Raw genomic sequence first — 19,343 nt, 5'->3', positions numbered from 1 at the left:
AATCACGTCTATCCAAACTTTCAATTTCATGTTACTTAACTATGAACTATCCACTATCTCTGCTGCAATCATTTACAGATGCCACATTCCCTCGTCTTCATTTCTAGATTTTAATCCTAGCTTACTGACACTATATCCTACTTAATTCTTGGTGATTACACAGACAATTTTTCTAACCCTCTGGCCTCTTAGATCCATTGACTCTTCTAGTGAGTCTATCTCTGATTCTAGTTCAGCCACCCATTCCTCTGGTTACATCTAGACTGTCAATTTCAGTAACTACAATCCTCCAATAATCGTAATTTTCACCATCCCATTCTCTAACCATCAACTTTTTCTTTCGTACTCTCCACTTAAACAAGCCTACCAGGACCTATGATTCTGTTTCATGTCCACAGTTGATTATTATGATTACCCCCTTTGCCCTCATCTTTTATGCCCCACACTTCACTGTACTCATTGGTAAAAACCTCCCTAATTACCTACTCAGTGTCCATGCATCTACTGTAACAGGAGAAAAACAGAAATGCTTGCTGTTTGGTTTTACATTCACTTTATGACTAGGACCCCCAGGAGGTCCATAATGCTGCCTGGCTATTCTACGACATTTTTCTAGTTCATTCACTTTCGCTTCCCATTCTCCTGATGACTATTTCATACTGTCTCACTCTCATCCATCTCAAAATTCCAGGAATTCTCCCTAACCATTACACTCAGATGATGAGCTATTTGATTTTAACTGAGAGGAAAAAAGAAGAACCAGGAAACTCCATGCTTTTGTTATTTTCCTTTTTATGACAGGTAAGTTGTCTTTGCTCCTGAGGCTATTCTCCCAGTGAACACAAAATCTCATCTCCTTTGCCTCAAGGACATCATTCTAGCATTTCTTTTTTTTCTCTCCCACATTATCATAATTTCTCCATCTATTCTACCATTCTCATCAACTTATAAACACGCTCTTATTTCTATCTTAAAAAACAAAAAATTGCTCGACTCTACTTTCTTCCTTGGCTATTGCTCATTTCTGTTTCTCTTACCCTAGCACCAGTCTCTTAAGTTACAGACACACTTTGCCCCTACTGTTTTTCCAAAAATATGCTTAGCAAGGTCTGCAATGACTTCAGTGTTTCCAAATCCAATGGTCAATTCAGTCTTCTAACTCACTGGACCGATCCAGTGACCACTCCCTTCCATTTTCACAGACCTTCTTCACTTACTTGACTTCACTTCACTTCCAGGCCACTCTTGGTTTACACAGTACCTCACTCCCTACCATCCTCCTTGCCTGGCTCCTCAGCTCTCCTTGGTGGAGTACTTCAGGGCTCAGTCCTGGGTCATCTTCTTTTCTCTATACCTACTCCTTTGGTGATTCATGTAGTCTCACAGAGTTAAATATCTTTAATATGCTAAAGACTCTCTAATTCACTCCTGTCCCCACACGCCAGACACACATATCCTAAATCTGGCTATCTCCACTTTAAATGCTCAGACATCTCAAACATACCGTGTCTAAAACTGGGCTTTTGATATACCTAACTGCTTTCCCCACCCCCATCCCCTTTCATGGTGTTCCCTGTTTTAATAATCACCACTCTGCTCTTTCAGTTACTCAGGCCAAAAACTTGCAGTAATTCTTAAATCCTACACTTGATCTTAGCCAAAAGGCCGAGAAGTGATCTTAACTCAAACCCTATATTCACATAGTTTATCCTATGTGGCTCCAGCTTTAAAATATGCCCAGGATCTGGCTGCTTCCATCACTTTTACCATATCCTGCTGGCTCAACTTTAAAAATTGAGACCCTGGGCGTCTTTTTAAAGTTGAGCCAGCAGGATATGGTAAATCACCCAGACCCAAACCACCATCATCTAACTGGATTACCGATTAAATCATTGCATTAAGTTTAAAACAGGTTTGTTGGTTTCCATCCATGCCCACTAACATCTATCCTCAACACAGCAGCTAGAAAGATCCTATTAAAGACTAAAATCAAATTATTTCATTCTTCAACTGAAAATTTTCCAACTGCTCATCATCTCTGAGTAAAGACCAAATTCTAAACACAGTGGCTTTTAACACTTTTTACATCTCTGAGTAAAAAGTCCAAACTCTAAACGCAGAAGCCCTGCATGTTTCCTCCATTCATTTCCCCTCCTCTCTGTTCTACAACACGCCAGCTTTGTTCCTGCTTCAGAGTTTGTGTACTTGCCATTTCCTCTTGTGGGGCAGCTCTCAGATGGCCACATGCTTTGCTTTTTCACATCTTTCTCTATCCCGCTAAGGTACTTCCCTGGCATGCTTTTCTCTGTAGCATTAATGATTTTCTAATCTACTATATAACTTACATATATTTTGATTTTCCTCTCCCTTTTACCTCCAAATAGAATGCAGGTTCCATGAAGGCAGGAATTTTTGTTGTTTTAAGTGTATCCTATCCTCCATGCCTAGAACAGTGCCTTTTAACAACTAAAAGCAGATGTTTCTTGGATAAAGGGTTTTAATAATAAAAATAAATAATTTCTCATTCAGGTTTTAAACTCTAAATTTAAGAATGCATTTCTTAGCATCCTTTTGTCAGTGAACTTTGTTCCTTAGCATGATTAAATATATACATTTCTGAAGATAAAAAAAAAGTTCTTTTTTAATTTAAATGTATGTATACACATGGCTTTTTTATACCATGCAATTTTACTCATAAATTTACTAGGATAATTAGTCTTTGCTTAGCCACTGAAGTCTACCTAAGTCAGTTTTGTAAAGACTTAAAAAAAAAAATTGCAAGGCCATATTCATCTTCTAAAAACTTTTACTGATACATTAAAAAAAACTGTAGAAATTACTCATATTACTATAATGTCAAGCCACTGTAAGTTGATATGTAAAAGCCTTCCATTTATTAAAATACGCTTACTAATCTTGTGATGAGTAGTTGTTTCCTCATTTTTAAAATCTGAGTAATAATGATGATAATACCTCATTTGGTGGTGAGGATTATAAAGTTAGTTACGCAGGTGAGGTATCTGAGAGAATGCGGGGCACACCTTAAGCCCTGTAGAAGTGATGGCTGTACCATGCTCATGGCTGGGAAGAATCAACATTATCAAAATGTCCATACTACCCAAAGCAATATATAATTTCAACGCACTCCCTATTAAAGCTCCACTGTCATATTTTAAAGATCTTGAAAAAACATTACTTCGTTTTATATGGAATCAGAAAAAACCTCGAATAGCCAAGACATTACTCAGAAGTAAAAACAAAACAGGAGGAATCACACTACCAGACTTCAGACTTTACTACAAATCGATAGTGATCAAAACAGCATGGTATTGGCACAAAAACAGAGAAGTAGATATCTGGAACAGAATAGAGAACCAAGAGATGAATCCAGCTACTTACCGCTATTTGATTTTTGACAAGCCAATTAAAAACATTCAGTGGGGAAAAGATTCCCTATTTAACAAATGGTGCTGGCTGGCAACCTGCAGAAGACTGAAATTGGACCCACACCTTTCACCATTAACTAAGATAGACTCTCACTGGATTAAAGATTTAAACTTAAGACAAGAAACTATAAAAATACTAGAGGAGAATGCAGGGAAAACCCTTGAAGAAATCGGGCTGGGCGAGTATTTTATGAGGAGGACGCCCCCCCCCGGGCAATTGAAGCAGCTTCAAAAATACACTACTGGGACTTGATCAAACTAAAAAGCTTCTGCACAGCTAAGAACACAGTAAGCAAAGCAAGCAGACAGCCCTCAGAATGGGAGAAGATATTTGCAGGGTATATCTCTGACAAAGGTTTAATAACCAGAATCCACAGAGAACTCAAACGCATCAGCAAGAAAAAAACAAGGGATCCCATCGCAGGCTGGGCAAGGGATTTGAAGAGAAACTTCTCTGAAGAAGACAGGTGCACGGCCTTCAGACATATCAAAAAATGCTCATCATCTTTAATCATCAGAGAAATGCAAATCAAAACTACTTTGAGATATCATCTAACTCCAATGAGACTAGCCTATATCACAAAATCTCAAGACCAGAGATGTTGGCGTGGATGCGGAGAAAAGGGAACACTTCTGCACTGCTGGTGGGAATGCAAATTAATACATTCCTTTTGGAAAGATATATGGAGCACACTCAGAGATCTAAAAATAGATCTGCCATTCAATCCTGTAATTCCTCTGCTGGGCATATACCCAGAAGACCAAAAATCACAACATAACAAAGATATTTGTACCAGAATGTTTATTGCAGCCCAATTCATAATAGCTAAGTCATGGAAAAAGCCCAAGTGCCCATCGATCCACGAATGGATTAATAAATTGTGGTATATGTATACCATGGAATACTATGCAGCCTTAAAGAAAGATGGAGACTTTACCTCTTTCATGTTTACATGGATGGAGCTGGAACATATTCTTCTTAGTAAAGTATCTCAAGAATGGAAGAAAAAGTACCCAATGTACACAGCCCTACTATGAAACTAATTTGGGACTCTCACATGAAAGCTATAACCCAGCTACAACTTAACAATAGGGGGAAGTGGGAAAGGGAGGGGGGTGGGTAGAGGGAGGGGGATCGGTGGGATCACACCTGTGGTGCATATTACAGGGGTATTTGCGAAACTTGGTAAAGGTAGAATGTAAATGTTTTGGCACAGTAACTGAGATAACGCCGGAAAGGCTATGTTAACCACTGTGATAAAAATGTGTCAAATGGTTTATGAAGTGAGTGTATGATACCCCATGATCATATCAATGTATACAGTTATGATTTAATAAAAAAAAAAAAAAAAAGAAGTGATGGCTGTTACTCATTACTACTGCTACTTGTTGGTACTGTTACTACAACTATTAACAATACAACCTGGCTCTACTCTTCATAAATAGCTTTTGAATTTATTGGTGTGGATCTGGATGAGTTGTGGAGTTATGCATTTGAATATTTCTATGAACTTTCTGAACAAACATAATTTACAACAAATTAAAGAGTTGAAATTTCCCTCACTGTCATTGGTCCTCAGCAGCAATATGATTTTTTGAGGGCAAAGAGCTACGCTAGAGCTGCTAGACTTTTTTCTCTATAAGAAAAGCACTAGTTTTACTCTGTAATGTTGGAGCTTATCCTCAAACGCAGTAATACCTAGATTTTGCTAGAATGCCGGAGATTCAAGCATCGTGTGGCTTTAAGCATAATGCAAATATGAATGGTACCAAGAGTAACCCCTTTGCTGTACTCCCAGAGTTTCAGGACAAGTGGAAGGGAAGTACTAAGGCTTCCTAGGCTTAAAATAGTTGTAATGATGTGGAAAGCAGTGTTCTGCCTTCAGATAGTAACATCACTAACAAAACCTATAGTATATACAAATGTAAATTTTTCTGTAAATTCTATTAAAATAACTAATACCACTAGGCTGTAACTCATTTTTAAGACCCAAAATTGGTTTTGTAGATGTGCCTCATTTTGTTTTAGGCCTAGTTTTGAAGGATTAATATGCAGAAAGGAACAGCAAAGTAACTATTTTTTACCTTTTTTTTTTTTTTTTAAAGACAGAGTCTCACTATGTCACCCTTGGTAGAGTGCCCTGGTGTCACAGCTCACAGCAACCTCCAACTTTTGGCCTTAAGTGATTCTCCTGCCTCAGTCTCCCAAGTAGCTGACACTATAGGCATCTGCCAAAATGCCTGGCTATTTTTTGTTGCAGATGTCATTGTTGTTTAGCTGGCCTGGGCCGGTTTGAACCTGCCACCCTCAGTGTATATGGCTGGCACTGTAACCACTGTGCTACAGGCGTTGAGCCTTTTATCTTATTTCTTTAAACAAGATCCTCCACCTTCAAATGTCACATATTGCTCCCTCGCTTTAATGGTTTCTCACTATATAAATCCCAAACTCCTTACCACAACTTACTTTAAAGGCCACACATAGTATGAGCCTGCTAGCTCCTCTAGACTCAGCTACCGTTCCACTCTTAATGTGAACACTATGCTCTAACAAGAATGAACCACTGTCAGTCCCCTGAACTTGCCATACTACTCTCGCTTTCCTTGAGGCTTTTTATATACATGTTACTCCTCTGCTTGGAAAATGTTCAGCTGTGTTCCTTTCTTCATCTAGATTATTCCTACTAAAATAATTTCATCTGGCAAAACTTTGTTAGAGGTAACTAAGTCACAAATACTCTGTATTTTTATCTTCCCATTCACATGGTCTATCCACCAATGGCTAGTATTTATACCTAGACTAAGTGTTGTGAGAACAGAGACCACATATGCTTAGTGTATATAATTTTATTTCTAGTGGCACCTTACAGTGTCAGCTCCATAAAGGCAAATATTTTTCCTTGTTTTGTTTCTAATATAACCCTGGAATATAAAAAGGTGCTTGGCACATTGCAGGGAGTCAACAAATGATTGATGAATTGAGCTATGTGCCTTAGATACTATCATTTTTCCTTAATGTATATTGTCATACTCGAAATAATCACAGATTAGCTGATGTGAAGTCTACATCCAGATGTGAAGTTTATAGAATATTCTAAAACATTTTTTCAGAAAAAAGTTCACAATATTGAACTTTCAATATTCAAAAGTTCAATATTTCAATAATTTGACGAATTAATAAATACACATTAGTTTATCTTGCAGAAAACCTTAGTGTCAATGCAACTGTATTTTTCATGACCAACAGCAAAAAGTATTTAGCAGCAAGAGGAAAGTGAACTCAAACACTTTAAGGAACACTAAAAAGGTATATTCACTTAAATCATCATCTTTGTTAACATCCTTCCATGCCAGAGAGCGCCAAATGTTTTATGACTTCAAAAGTCTGACAATTACTTGCCTAAAAAAAGAAAAATAAATATAATTCTAAAAAGCTTTTCATTCTAATCTTCATCCTTACTATTAGTTCACATACAAAAAGCAGAGCAATTTCTCTTTTCAAGAGTATTGTATGTGAAAAGTAAATTATCACCTTCCCAGTTGTTTCTGGAGGTCTAACATGTATTGGTAACACTGGGCATAATAAGTCATCTGGGCTTCTACAAAGTCATGCAGACAGCGAAGGTGATGGGCCTGTGAAAGAAAGTTACAGTTAGTTTTTAGTTGTTATCTGCTTAAAGTGGCAAATGCAAAGGGGAGACAGCACAACACTGTACTGCAGGAGAATCACCAGTATTAGCATCTTACTATAAGGCTTAAGACTGATCTCAGCATAATAACAAATTGCTTAATGAGTGAATATCAACAAGTGGATATGATAAGGATGGAGAAATAGGTGATTAGGTATAACAAAAATTTAAAATATTTCTTCACATATCTTGGAAAATGACACAATTAAAATTTTCTTGATATATAACTGAAAAAAGTAAATTAAGTTTTTCCTCCCCAAATTGCCTTAGGACTTTTGTTTTAAATGAATTTCCAATAAATAAATACTTACGTGTGTACTGCTAATTCCCTCTAGGAGAAGCCTGGTAATCTCTGCTTGGCGATCAAATTCACTTTGACTTATTCTTAATTCCTGTTCAGACTTAAATTAGAACACAGTTTTAGAATCTCATTAGAAGACTCAGTCTATGTTATTTACATTTGTTTAGATAGTTAAAAAATTCCCCAATCAAAGCCCAATTTACAATTTGGCAATTCCCTCATTTTGCTTATACCTAAATTGGTTCCTGGTTTCTATACTTTAGCTTTTCTATACTACTCAATCTCAAAAGAACAGATTATTTACCAGTACCTTACTCAAGAGACTCTGTTAATATTAGTACCAAAGCTTAATGATGTATTCAAAAGAACCTAGAAAAACTATGGGACCGTCAACATATTTTCATGTATTTTCTACTATTAATTTTGATAAATTTTAACATTTTGCAAAATTTTAAGATTACTATAATTTAGCAAGTATAAAATAATATTAATGCAAAACACTCTCAGTTATTACTGTTGTTTTTTACTTTGAATTAAAGACAGCCTTCAATCTCAAATGCAAAAGACTTTAGATTTAGGGTAAAGCCACAGGATTTTTACCTTTTGTGTTTAGTTACCAAACACTTGTTGGTAGGGAGTTAAGAATTCTTAGGTCCCTTCAAAGGATTCCTTGTCCAACATTCTAAATATCTTTCTTTAAAATTTCCTTTCTAAACTATGCATAACATATACCATAAGCAGAATTATTTAGGGTTTTAAAAAGTTCTTCTGAAGTTGTGGCTGACTTTCAATCCGTGTTGTATTGGTAAACTATTTTCCAACAAAAAAAGTCTCACTTCCAGACTTTTGTGGTATAATACTCCCATCATGGCTGCTAAGTTACTACCCTGTTTCCCCGAAAATAAGACATTCTCTGAAAATAAGACCTACTTACAGGAAAGGTAAGACATCCCCTGAAAATAAGACCTAGCGCATCTTTGGGAGCACACCTTAAAATAAGACACTGTCTTATTTTTGGGGAAAGGGGGTAAGGTGAAATCACGGACTTTGGAGTTGGGCAAGGATAATATACCACCTTAGCGCTGGGACAAAAAGTTTACTGAAAAATTAACAAGACCGAAAAATATGAAATATTGGCAAAAATCATCTCAAGCCTTTAGCCAGAGTTGGTTGGTAATAAGTGGGGAGAAGAAAATAAAATCTCATATCCCATTCAAAGTAATCAGCTTATTCCACACGGAATCATCATTGGTGACAATGTCATTACAATGATATTTTTATTACTTCTCCAGCTTGAATAGCTTTCCCCCTATGCAAATTATTTATAATATTTCCAAAATACAATAAGCGCATAAACAAGATCTGAACCTCTCTTTCACCCTTTGGTGGCAATAGTCAACCTAGTGAGCCAGTCAACAAGGAAGGAGCAGCAAAGTACATAATCAGTTGCTGTAGTACCCACAGGCAACAAACCTGGCAGAAGGAACTAGGAAATGATTCCTAGACTGGATTTATGGAAATAAGCTTGAATTGCTCAGTAAGTCAAGAATTGAAATTAAATTTTCTTGTGTAATACCAGAATAGGGAGCAGCAGCAGCGAGTTGCCACCAGTGCTGGGGACTCATGAGCCCATAGTGCAGCTGCTGCCACTGCGGGGGCTACCAGCTGGGTCATGCAGCCTCTGCTGAACTACCTGCTGGACCCCACAGATGATGTAACATCCCTGGGAAGGATTTATAGGCTTGGTGAGCATATAAATGCAATAACTCCCTGTCTTAATTCCAAGCTCTTGCCCACCATCTCCATGGTTTCCTATTCAGAAATTTTATCCCAAGAAGTTGGGATAAAATTCCCACTGCTAAGAAGACCACAGGGCTGGGAAAGAGAAAAAGGATTTCTAAGACCTCCATCCTCTCATCAAAGAGAGACAGGGAATCTGCCCACACACTTAGCACAGCTCCGCTACGGCCTACTAACAGTAACAGTGAGAAAAGCACCACACTAAGGCTATCTAGAATCAAGACAGCTATCCAGAACCTAGATTGCCATGAAAGCACCCACAAACAAAGCCAAAGGTTCTTACCTAGCATATGCTACAAACACACATATGTTTGTATGTGAAGTCCCATCTTGTGTAAACAAAAGAAAATCCAAAAATAAGAAGCAACAGCTACTTCAGATGAGAAGGAATCCACAAAAGAACCCTGAAAGTATGAAAAATCATAACGAAACGATCCCCATAAGGAAACATCAGCTCTCTAACAAGAGAGATACCAACCAAAATGAAAACATTAAATGAGAGATAAAATAATTCCAAATATGGATTGCAAGGAAGCTCACTGAAATTCAAAGGAAAATGAAAAACCAACTCAAAGAAACCAGCAAAACAACTCAGAAAATGAATGAAAAATATTCATTCATTTAATTGAATTAATATTGAATTCATTCATTCAATATTCACACACACATACTTTAAAAAAAATAGAACTTTTGAAAATAAAAAATTCATTTAAGGAAATACTAACCACTGTAGAAAGCTTTAAGAATAGACTATTCCAGGCAGAAGAAAGAATTTCAGAGCTTGAAGACAACTCTGAAGTTACTCAGTCAAAAATAAATAACAAAGAATGAAGAGGAATAAACACAGCCTACAAAAAATATGTAATTATGTAAAACGGCCAAATATAAGAATCATTGGCATCTCCGAGGATGAAGAGGAAAACACCCAACAGCTGGAAAACCTAATTTTTTTTTACAGTTTTTGGCCGGACCTGGAAAACCTATTTGAAGGAATAATTGAAGAAAACTTTCTTGGTCTTGCTAGAGATTTAGCCATCTAGGAAATAAGAAGCTCAACAAACACCTGGGAGATTAATTGAAAAGAGGCAACCACCAAGACACATAATCATCAGACTGTACGCAGTCAACCAGGAGGAACTCCTGCCTACTGCAAGGTAAAAATAAGCAACTTATAAAGAAAAACTTATCAGGTTAACTGCAGACTTCTCAATGGAGACTTTACATCCAGAAGGGATTGTGGCCTTGTTTTCAACAAAAAAACTGCCAACCTAGAATTTTGTATCCTGCAAAACTAAGTTTCATGAATAAAGGAGAAACAAAGACTTTTCCAGATAAGCAAACACTGAGAGAATTTGTCAAGACCAGACCCACCCTGCAGGAAATACTCAGAACTACATCACACATGGATTAGCACAGTGGTCACTCACCAGTGTAAAAGCACTCAAAAGCTAAAGCTCACATTCTCATATAAAACAGTATAAGAGGTAAAACAAAGTATAAAACAGTACAAGAGGTAAAACAAAGTATAAAACAGTAAAGAGGTAAAACAAAGCAAAGTACTACCAGGATGTACAGAAAAGCATCCACATATCAATTCTATCAATCAGTGTGAATGGTTTGAAATCCCCACTTAAGAGACACAGGCTGGCTGAATGAACAAAGAAATACAAGTATCTGCTGTCTCCACAAAACATCTAAACCACAAGGAATCTTACAGACTCAAGGTTAAGGGATGGAAAAAAAAAATATTCCATTCAAGTGGAAACCAAAAGAAAGTATGTGTAGCTCTTTCTGTCTCTGGCCACACCTTGGAAGGAAGCTGCCACCATGTCCGCACACCTGCAGTGGATGGTGGTGTATAGCACTGTGCCAAATAATCCCAAGGCCTGCAACTCCTTCTGCTACAATGGACTGATACACCACAAGACCATAGATGTTGAGCTGCCACTGATGGCAAATGGGTTGTGGTGGTCTTGAAGTGGAGATCCCAACAGTGGAAGCCTGCCACCTCCTAGTGTGAACCATCATCAACAAGAATGCCAGGGCCACCCTCAGCGGTATTAGGCGGGACCTATGCATGGCTGCTGGACCTGCGTGTGGCTGCCATCCTCAGGGCCAGCACCATCCTGCATAGCTAGAAGCCGGTGAGAGTGAGGAGGAAGAGCTACACATCACGCCAAGAGCCCCTGAGCCCTGTCCCTCACAGTAATAAAGAGTCTGCTGACTTCTCAGCCAAAAAAAAAAAAAAAAAAAAAATAGAGATAAAGAATGTGTAGCCATTCTCATAAAAGATAAAACTGACTTTAAATCAACAGTAGTAAAGAGAGACAATGATGATCATTATATAATGGTAAAGGGAATAATTCGACAAGACATAAAAATCCTAAAGATTTATGTACCTAACTCAGGAGTGCTCAGATTCATAAAGCAAACCCTGCTAGAGCTAAGCAAAGAGATAAACAGTATCATCGTAACAGCTGAAGACTTCAACACCCCACTGACAGAACTGGACAGATCATCCAACCAGAAAATGAACAATGGCTATGAATGGGACTCTAGAACAAAGGGGCCTAAGAGACATTTATAGAACATTACCCCCACTACTGAATATATATTCTTCTTATCAGCATATGGAACATTCTCCAGGATTAATATTTTAGGACACAAAAATAGAGACACAGGGCGGCGCCTGTGGCTCAGCGGGTAGGGTGCCGGTCCCATATGCCGGAGGTGGCGGGTTCAAACCCAGCCCAGGCCAAATTAAAAAAAAAAAAAAAAAAAAAAAATAGAGACACAGACCAATGGTACAGAGCAGAAAACTCAGATAGAAAACATCCACAGACAGCCGACAGATCTTTGACAAAGCAGACAATATACATGGGAGAAAGAATCTCAGGAAAATCAGACAGCCACATGCAGAAGAATAAAACAGGATCCATATCTATCCATGTCTCTTACTAATCACAACAATTAATTCAAGATAGATAAAAGACACCTGCACTTGAATGTTTATAGCTGCACACTTCAAAACTGCAAAGATGTGGAACCAACTCAAGTTGCTCATCAATTCATGAATGGATTAACAAAATGTGGGGTATATCCATGACGGAATACTACTCAGCCATGAAGGATGACTTAATGCTTTTTACAATAATTTGGATGGAACTGGACATTGTTATCCTAAGGGAATTACCTAAAGAATGAACAACAAATACCACAAGTATTCATTATTAAATTGAAACTAACCAATGAGCACACATATCCATAGAGGGAAGTAAAACTCAATGGAAATCAACTAAGGTGAGGAGGGAAGAAGAGGATGGGTGAAAATCTACCTAATGGGTATCTAATGGGAATATTACCTGGATGATGGGCATACTTAGAACCATAACTCAAGGATTATTGAAGTGATCATGTAACCAAAAATGTTTATCTGTAACCCCATACTACTCTGAAGAAAAATAAAAACCCAGAAAAGATGGTGTTTTAGCAGGGCTAAAGTAAACTTCATCTAGAAGCTACCCTGTTTCCCCGAAAATAAGACATTCTCCGAAAATAAGATCTACTCACAGGAAAGATAAGACGTCCCCTGAAAATAAGACCTAGTGCATCTTTGGGAGCACACCTTAAAATAAGACACTGTCTTATTTTTGGGGAAACAGGGTAGTATGAAGCTCAAAAAAAGTCCTGGGAGAAGAAAAGAATTCATGTTCTTCTTCAGGAAGGCATTAAGGAAAACCAAACCGCTCCAATGTTACATTTGCACTACTTACTATTCTGCTTTGTTGAGTACAAAAAGTTTTGATTAATAGGAGTAACTACAGCAAATCAAAAATAAATGAATTTCATAAGTAAACCAGGCTAGATCCGTGCAAATCTTTGAATGTGAAAATACAATTTAATGCCTTTTAGTAGAAATGGCAGAAAAGCTAATAAATGGTACTATTTATGTATAAGGTTTCACAAGAAAGTTAGGTTGCAGATTAAGGTGCCAGGAAGTTTGAGACTGAAGTGGAAATAATGTTCTAATGCTAAGTATACTGAATAAAAAATAATAAATGATCTCATTCAGGTTAAGGTTTAGTTTTCTAGGTTTGAGCAAAATTTAATATGTAATTGTGAAGAAAGGCACCATGTTATAAAATTTAGGAAGTCGTTTTTCTGTATAATCTAGATTTTATATTTAAAAAGGTAAAATATATGAGCAAATCTCATTCTTAAGTTTCAGTGTATTTCTGAGGTGGCTTCAAACAATCAAATGTCTGTCCTTCTGACACATATAATTAATTGATCATAATAATCTAAGTGGCTAAGAAAATTTAACTTAGACTCAGCATAATCAGTTTACTTGGGAAGAAAATGATCCATAGAACAAAGATAGTTAAGAAAGGTTTAAAGAAGACAATAAATTTAAAGGGTTGAGATTTTGTCCTCTCGAAGACTTATTCCCTGACTGAATTTTATAATTAAGATGTTGAATTTTGGGGGAAAGTTCTTCTACTGCTAAAATTACTGTTATTAGACTAATTGATCCAGGGGTCCTCAAACTTTTTTAAACAGGGGGCCAGTTCGCTGTCCCTCAGACCGTTGGAGGGCCAGACTATAGTTAACAAAAAAACCCACAAAACTATATGCACACTGCACATATCTTATTTTGAAGTAAAAAAAACAAAACGGGAACAAATACAATCACACCGCCTCATGTGGCCCACGGGCTGCAGTTTGAGGACTCCTGATCTAGATTATATGATAGCATCACATGGGTTAGGTAAGTAAGAAGAGTTCTTTAAAGATGTAACTGGAAAATGGGCAAGAATCTGGCCTATATTACCAGGACAGTGTATTTAAAAAAAAAAATTTGTCATGTTTGAAAGTATTTGCTCAGACAATCTTGGTTGGTGTTACCTACTTTTCTTATGGGCTTAAAATCTGAAAGTATTCCAGGAATATTAAGTTTTAAAATGTACATATTTTTAAATTAGAAAAATGACAGAAATGAGGAAGAACCTCCCCAAATCCATTTTAATGTACTTCTTAAGTTTTAACACATAAATATACAATACAAACATTTGTTTCATGAGTTTCTTTACATTTATTATATCACTAGTTCCAAAACTTGTAGAGACCGCGAAAACCAAGTCAAATTTTCTGGTGGACCTGTATACCAATCAAAGGGGAAGACACTCTGGTTTTCTTATTTAACCTACATTTTCTTCTACAGTGTGTCCCAAAAGTCACCCCTAAAGTTGCAATGCATAGGGAAAATGGGAAGTTGTAGCTAAATGTACCTTTATTTACAAAAACATTATACAATTTTATAAAATACAGTATTTACAAAATATTCTCTTTGTGTTGGTTATCTCTTTGTAAAATTTCATAATGAATATTTTTATAAATAAAGATACGTTTGACAACTTCCCATCTTCCCTACATATGGCAACTTTAGGGGTTACTTCTGAGACACCTTAAAGGTTCAGGAAGAAATCAGCAGCCAGGATTGAACCAAAACAAACTTGATGAGTAGATTCTACAAAGGAACCTATGAGAACGTAAGTTGAGAATTTCATGTTGGATTTCCAGGCCATAACCTATACCTAAAACAGATTGTACAATCAGCAGTCCTACAAAGTCAGAAAACAAAAGTTAAGTTTATAAAGCTACTAACAGTCAGAGGCCACAATTATCACCTTCCCTCAATCCCCACCATTTTCCTCATCTGGAGGTCAGATTTTGGTAGGACTGAACATGAAGACTAAATGAAAATTGCTGCTGAAGACTTTAAAATAGCATTTGAAACAAGTCTTCACTAAGGTCATGATTTAGTTCCTTAAATTTTTGCTTAATTACTTGATTTCCCAGCTCAGAGAGCACTAGAAATGGTAACACAGGCAGAGGGACTGCTAGAAGTAGTCATATGGACAGTCTGACACTGAAGGAGGAGACAACATACTTGAAGAACAACAGATCCAACTGTTACACAGTACAATCATGAATATTAATGACCTTAACTGTAAATAAAATGAAATATTTGCTATCCTGTATTTAATTCAGGAGTTAGGTACATTTTTGGTGAATATTTTCAACTAATATGACTAAGAAAAATTAACTTTAGTGCTAGAGAGAACAGCTTCAGTTACATAAAAAATGTGTGATATTCGGGCAGCGCCTGTAGCTCAGTCGGTAGGGCGCTGGCCACATATATAGAGGGTGGCGGGTTCAAACCCAGCCCCGGCCAAACTGCAACAACAAAAAAACAGCCAGGCGTTCTGGCCGGCACCTGTAGTCCCAGCTACTCGGGAGGCTGAGGCAAGAGAATCGCCTAAGCTCAACAGGGGGAGGTTGCTGTGAGCTGTGATGCCATAGCACTCTACCAAAGGCGACAAAGTGAGACACTATCTAAAAAAAAAAAAAAGAAAAAAAAAAGTGTGATATTCGTCCAACTGTCTGAAGATACAGGACATGGTATTAACTATACATTTAAAAAAGTCATTTAAATACAGCTATCAAAGAATAAATTAAGTGGCAGTGCCCATAGCTCAGTGGATAGGGCGCAGTCACACACAGTGAGGCTGACAGTTCAAACCCGGCCTGGGCCAGCTAAAACAACAATGACAACTGCAACAACAACAACAAAAATAGCCAGGCATTGTGGCTGGTGGTTGTAGTCCCAGCTACTTGGGAGACTCAGGCAAGAGAATCGCTTAAGCCCAGAGTTTGAGGTTGCTGTGAATTGTGATGCCACAGCACTCTACCTAGGGTGACAGTGAGACTCTGTCTAAAAAAAAAAAAAGAATAAATTATTTCAACTGTCTTCTAGGAAGGCATTTTAAGGTTACCACTTATTATAAAAGGTATCTAACATTTATCGGGGTATATGCAAACTACATCTCTGTAGTACTGCTCTACTGCTCGGGGAAGTTAGTGGTTAAACAGACTTGAGCATTTCTGTAATTTTCAGATCCTGTAAGATATTGTAACAGATTATAACTATGCCCAAGAAATATTTAAATGAATGAATGACAATTAAATTCTTGTTTCATAATTCTGTAGTTTAATAATTTACTTACTTTTGTCACTTCCTCTGCCCAAATCTAGCCAGCATTAAAAATTAGAGAAAAATATAGAGCATGAAAGAAAGTTGGAATTTAACATTTTCTACAACTTAGTATAGAAAAATGTAAATATTTTATTCTAACGATATACTCTCCTTTTTCACTACTATATTACTAAACACAGTAGTAACTAAGTCAGTACAGCTTAACATACTGTAAAAGTATGCCTTTTATAGGTGTCAATAGTATCAACTTTTAAGTCTTATGCTAATTCTATAACTTCATAACATTTTTCCCAAGGGCAGCTAGCTTTCAGTTCCAGTTTTCTCATCAGTAAAATTAGATATTTAAACTAAATCACTTCTAATTTCTCATTTAGGTATAAATTCTAGAGTTTTAGGAAATGAAAGCAAAGCAGAAATTAACATACATTATAAGCTGACACAGCTTTTTTTTTTAAAAAACAAACTGGAAATATAATAAATTAAAAATTACTAGAGTTATGTATCTTATTATATAAGCAGATGACATTAGTAGTAAAAACAAATGTTTAATAAATAAAACAAAGTCCTGCTAATTGTTAAGGATATTTTTACCTAAGACAAAAGAAAATTTATAATTTACATACTAAGTTAGCAATGACTGAGATAGTCCCACCCTTTTCATTTACCTACAAGATAGGACAATGGAAATAAAAGAATGCATTCTCTTGCTATTTAAAGAAAGCCATAGTATTGCCAGGGCTTCAGTAATCATAGTTAAAAAAATATTAAAAACTCACATTTTACACATTCTGTACAATAATTTGCCCATTAAGAGATTATTTTCTTGCATTCAGTCAATACATGGAATAAAAGTAGTCAATTAATTGGCCAATTTTTATTATTAATTGTAACACAGATTCCTTGTTCTTCTAATGAAAGTTATGTATCCAGGAGTATAATACAAAACACTGTATCTATAAATTTTATTGGCTACATTCAGATTTTACTTTTTATGTTATTAAAATTAAAAATTTCCAACATCGGGCGGCGCCTATGGCTCAGTCGGTAGGGTGCCGGCCCCATATACCGAGGGTGGCGGGTTCAAACCCAGCCCCGGCCAAACTGCAACCAAAAAATAGCCGGGCGTTGTGGCAGGTGCCAACATCACAAAAATTTTCTCAAATGAACTAAATATATACATTAGATACTATACATAAAATAATTCTTATTCTTTATTCTTGCCCAGGACTGTCACCATTCAGAAACTTTCTTGAGTGAGTTAGCACTAGATAGAGAATGGGCATGCCACCATAGGAATACCATGGGGTTGTCTCAGCCTGGAAAGGCAGAAAAAATTCTATGTTGAGTTTGGGTGGAAGTAAGGTAAACACTGAAGTTCCAGAGAAACAAAGTTAACGTATTTACCTTACATATTTCACTAAATAAAGTAAATTTTGTTAATTTTCTTTGCCACAATCTGAAGTGCCAGCTTAAATTAGCATCTTGGTGCAAAAAGGCACTATGTATTAGGTATAAACTCAGATTCTAAAGTCTGTATTTGGCATAATCAATTTATTTGGCAATGAGAACACACAATTTCTTTTTTTCAAGTCCCAGTATCATTTCAGCTAGTAGTTTTTACTTGATAGACTTAATGAACGCATGGCTTCAACTATTTTAGAATTTTGTATGCAGCTAATAGCAAGAGAAGGCACTTTATTCAAGATGTAGAAAACACAGTAGGCCAACAAACCTTCAGCCATTTTACATGCAGGAAGTTGAGCACGTAAGAGAAATTTACCATAATGCTATCTCCTTCAGGGCGAGATGAGTTTAGTTGCTTAAGTGCATAGGTAAGAGACAAAGAACACATTATACCAATGAACACAGTGAAACAAGTTACTTCTGCACAATGAAGAACACGCTCAACAAGTAGTAAAGAAGCCAATAACATTTTTCTATTTCTAAAAAACCCCAACTATTTGTTGTTCTATGAAATTTCACATAGTGGTCACTATTTACTTAAAAAAAAAAATCAAAAATTTTTAAACCAAAAATATGGTTCATGCTTGACTTTAAATTTGAATCACTTAGGGAAAACACATCACTTTAAAAACTGTCAGTTACCTAAAAATCTTATTAGATTTTCATCTATGAAAGTTTTTCTGCCTACCCACAATTTTCCTATTCAAGGATCATTTCTATCGTATGCATTTATGATGCCTTCAATCACGTTCTCTCTCAATCAACCTCAGAAGGTCTTGTGGCATATCCTGAAGAAACATGAAAGGCATGTCAATCCTTGCATTTCTAATAAACTTTATATATACACGTTTGAATTTAAACTAAGGTTATGTGATGGTGCTACAAATTTATTGAGTTTACAGATTAAAGATTTAGACTGTTGTGAATGTATTAAAGTGGAGAGAGGAACATATTTGTTATATGATGTTATATTAAAGTGGAGAGAGGAACATACTTGTTATAACATATTTGTTATATGATGTAACAAATTTTCTATCAAATTTGGATGCCACAAAATAAGAGAGGTGTATAATCCTCCAAATACTGGAGAGATTTGAAACTAAGTTGATATTTCTTTTCCTGTTAATAAAACTCTTAATAATTTAACAAGAAGTTTACATTAAACTAAGATTAGTAAATATAGGTGTGTTATAATTTAAATCCATTACAGGTTGAGTATCCCTTATCTAAAATGCCTGGACCAGAAGTGTTTCAGAGTTTTTTTTGATTTTGGAATATTTGAATTATACATTTACTGGTTGAGAAACCCTAATAAAAAAAGCTCTAGTGAGCCTCTCCTTTGAGCATTACATAAACTCCAAATTTCATATTTTGGAGCATTTCAGATTTCTAGATTAGGGATAACTGAACCTGTAGTTATATTATGTCCTTGCTTCTCTGACTTAAGTTTTATCAAATATGCAAACTATTTTTAAAACTATATATTTTTGTTCATTGTGAAACATTAAGGCAGATTTTCTTTATTCTGCTTAGTTGGTATACTTTTGAGAAATGCCTTTGATGTTGCTTTCCCATTCTTCAACATG

General features: G+C 36.2%; 1 protein-coding gene across 3 annotated transcripts in view; it reads right to left on the bottom strand.

The window, feature by feature from the left end:
- The window catches only part of SH3GLB1 (SH3 domain containing GRB2 like, endophilin B1), a 50,684-nt gene that overhangs the window by 9,709 nt on the left and 21,632 nt on the right, over window positions 1-19,343 (bottom strand). For 2 of the 3 annotated variants that reach the window (XM_053592816.1, XM_053592815.1), the window contains exons 6-7: window positions 7,447-7,536; window positions 6,979-7,079 (exon numbers count right to left, since the gene is read on the bottom strand). In XM_053592816.1, coding sequence (XP_053448791.1) covers window positions 6,979-7,079; window positions 7,447-7,536 — 191 coding nt within the window. Of the gene's footprint in view, window positions 1-6,978; window positions 7,080-7,446; window positions 7,537-18,025; window positions 18,113-19,343 lie in introns of all 3 variants that reach the window. The other variant, XM_053592817.1, reaches the window with a different exon arrangement.

Source organism: Nycticebus coucang, chromosome 5 (genome assembly GCF_027406575.1).
Source record: "Nycticebus coucang isolate mNycCou1 chromosome 5, mNycCou1.pri, whole genome shotgun sequence".
NCBI lineage: Eukaryota > Metazoa > Chordata > Mammalia > Primates > Lorisidae > Nycticebus > Nycticebus coucang.
Note: the sequence above shows the minus strand (reverse complement) of the source record. Positions and strands in the feature narration are given on the sequence as shown.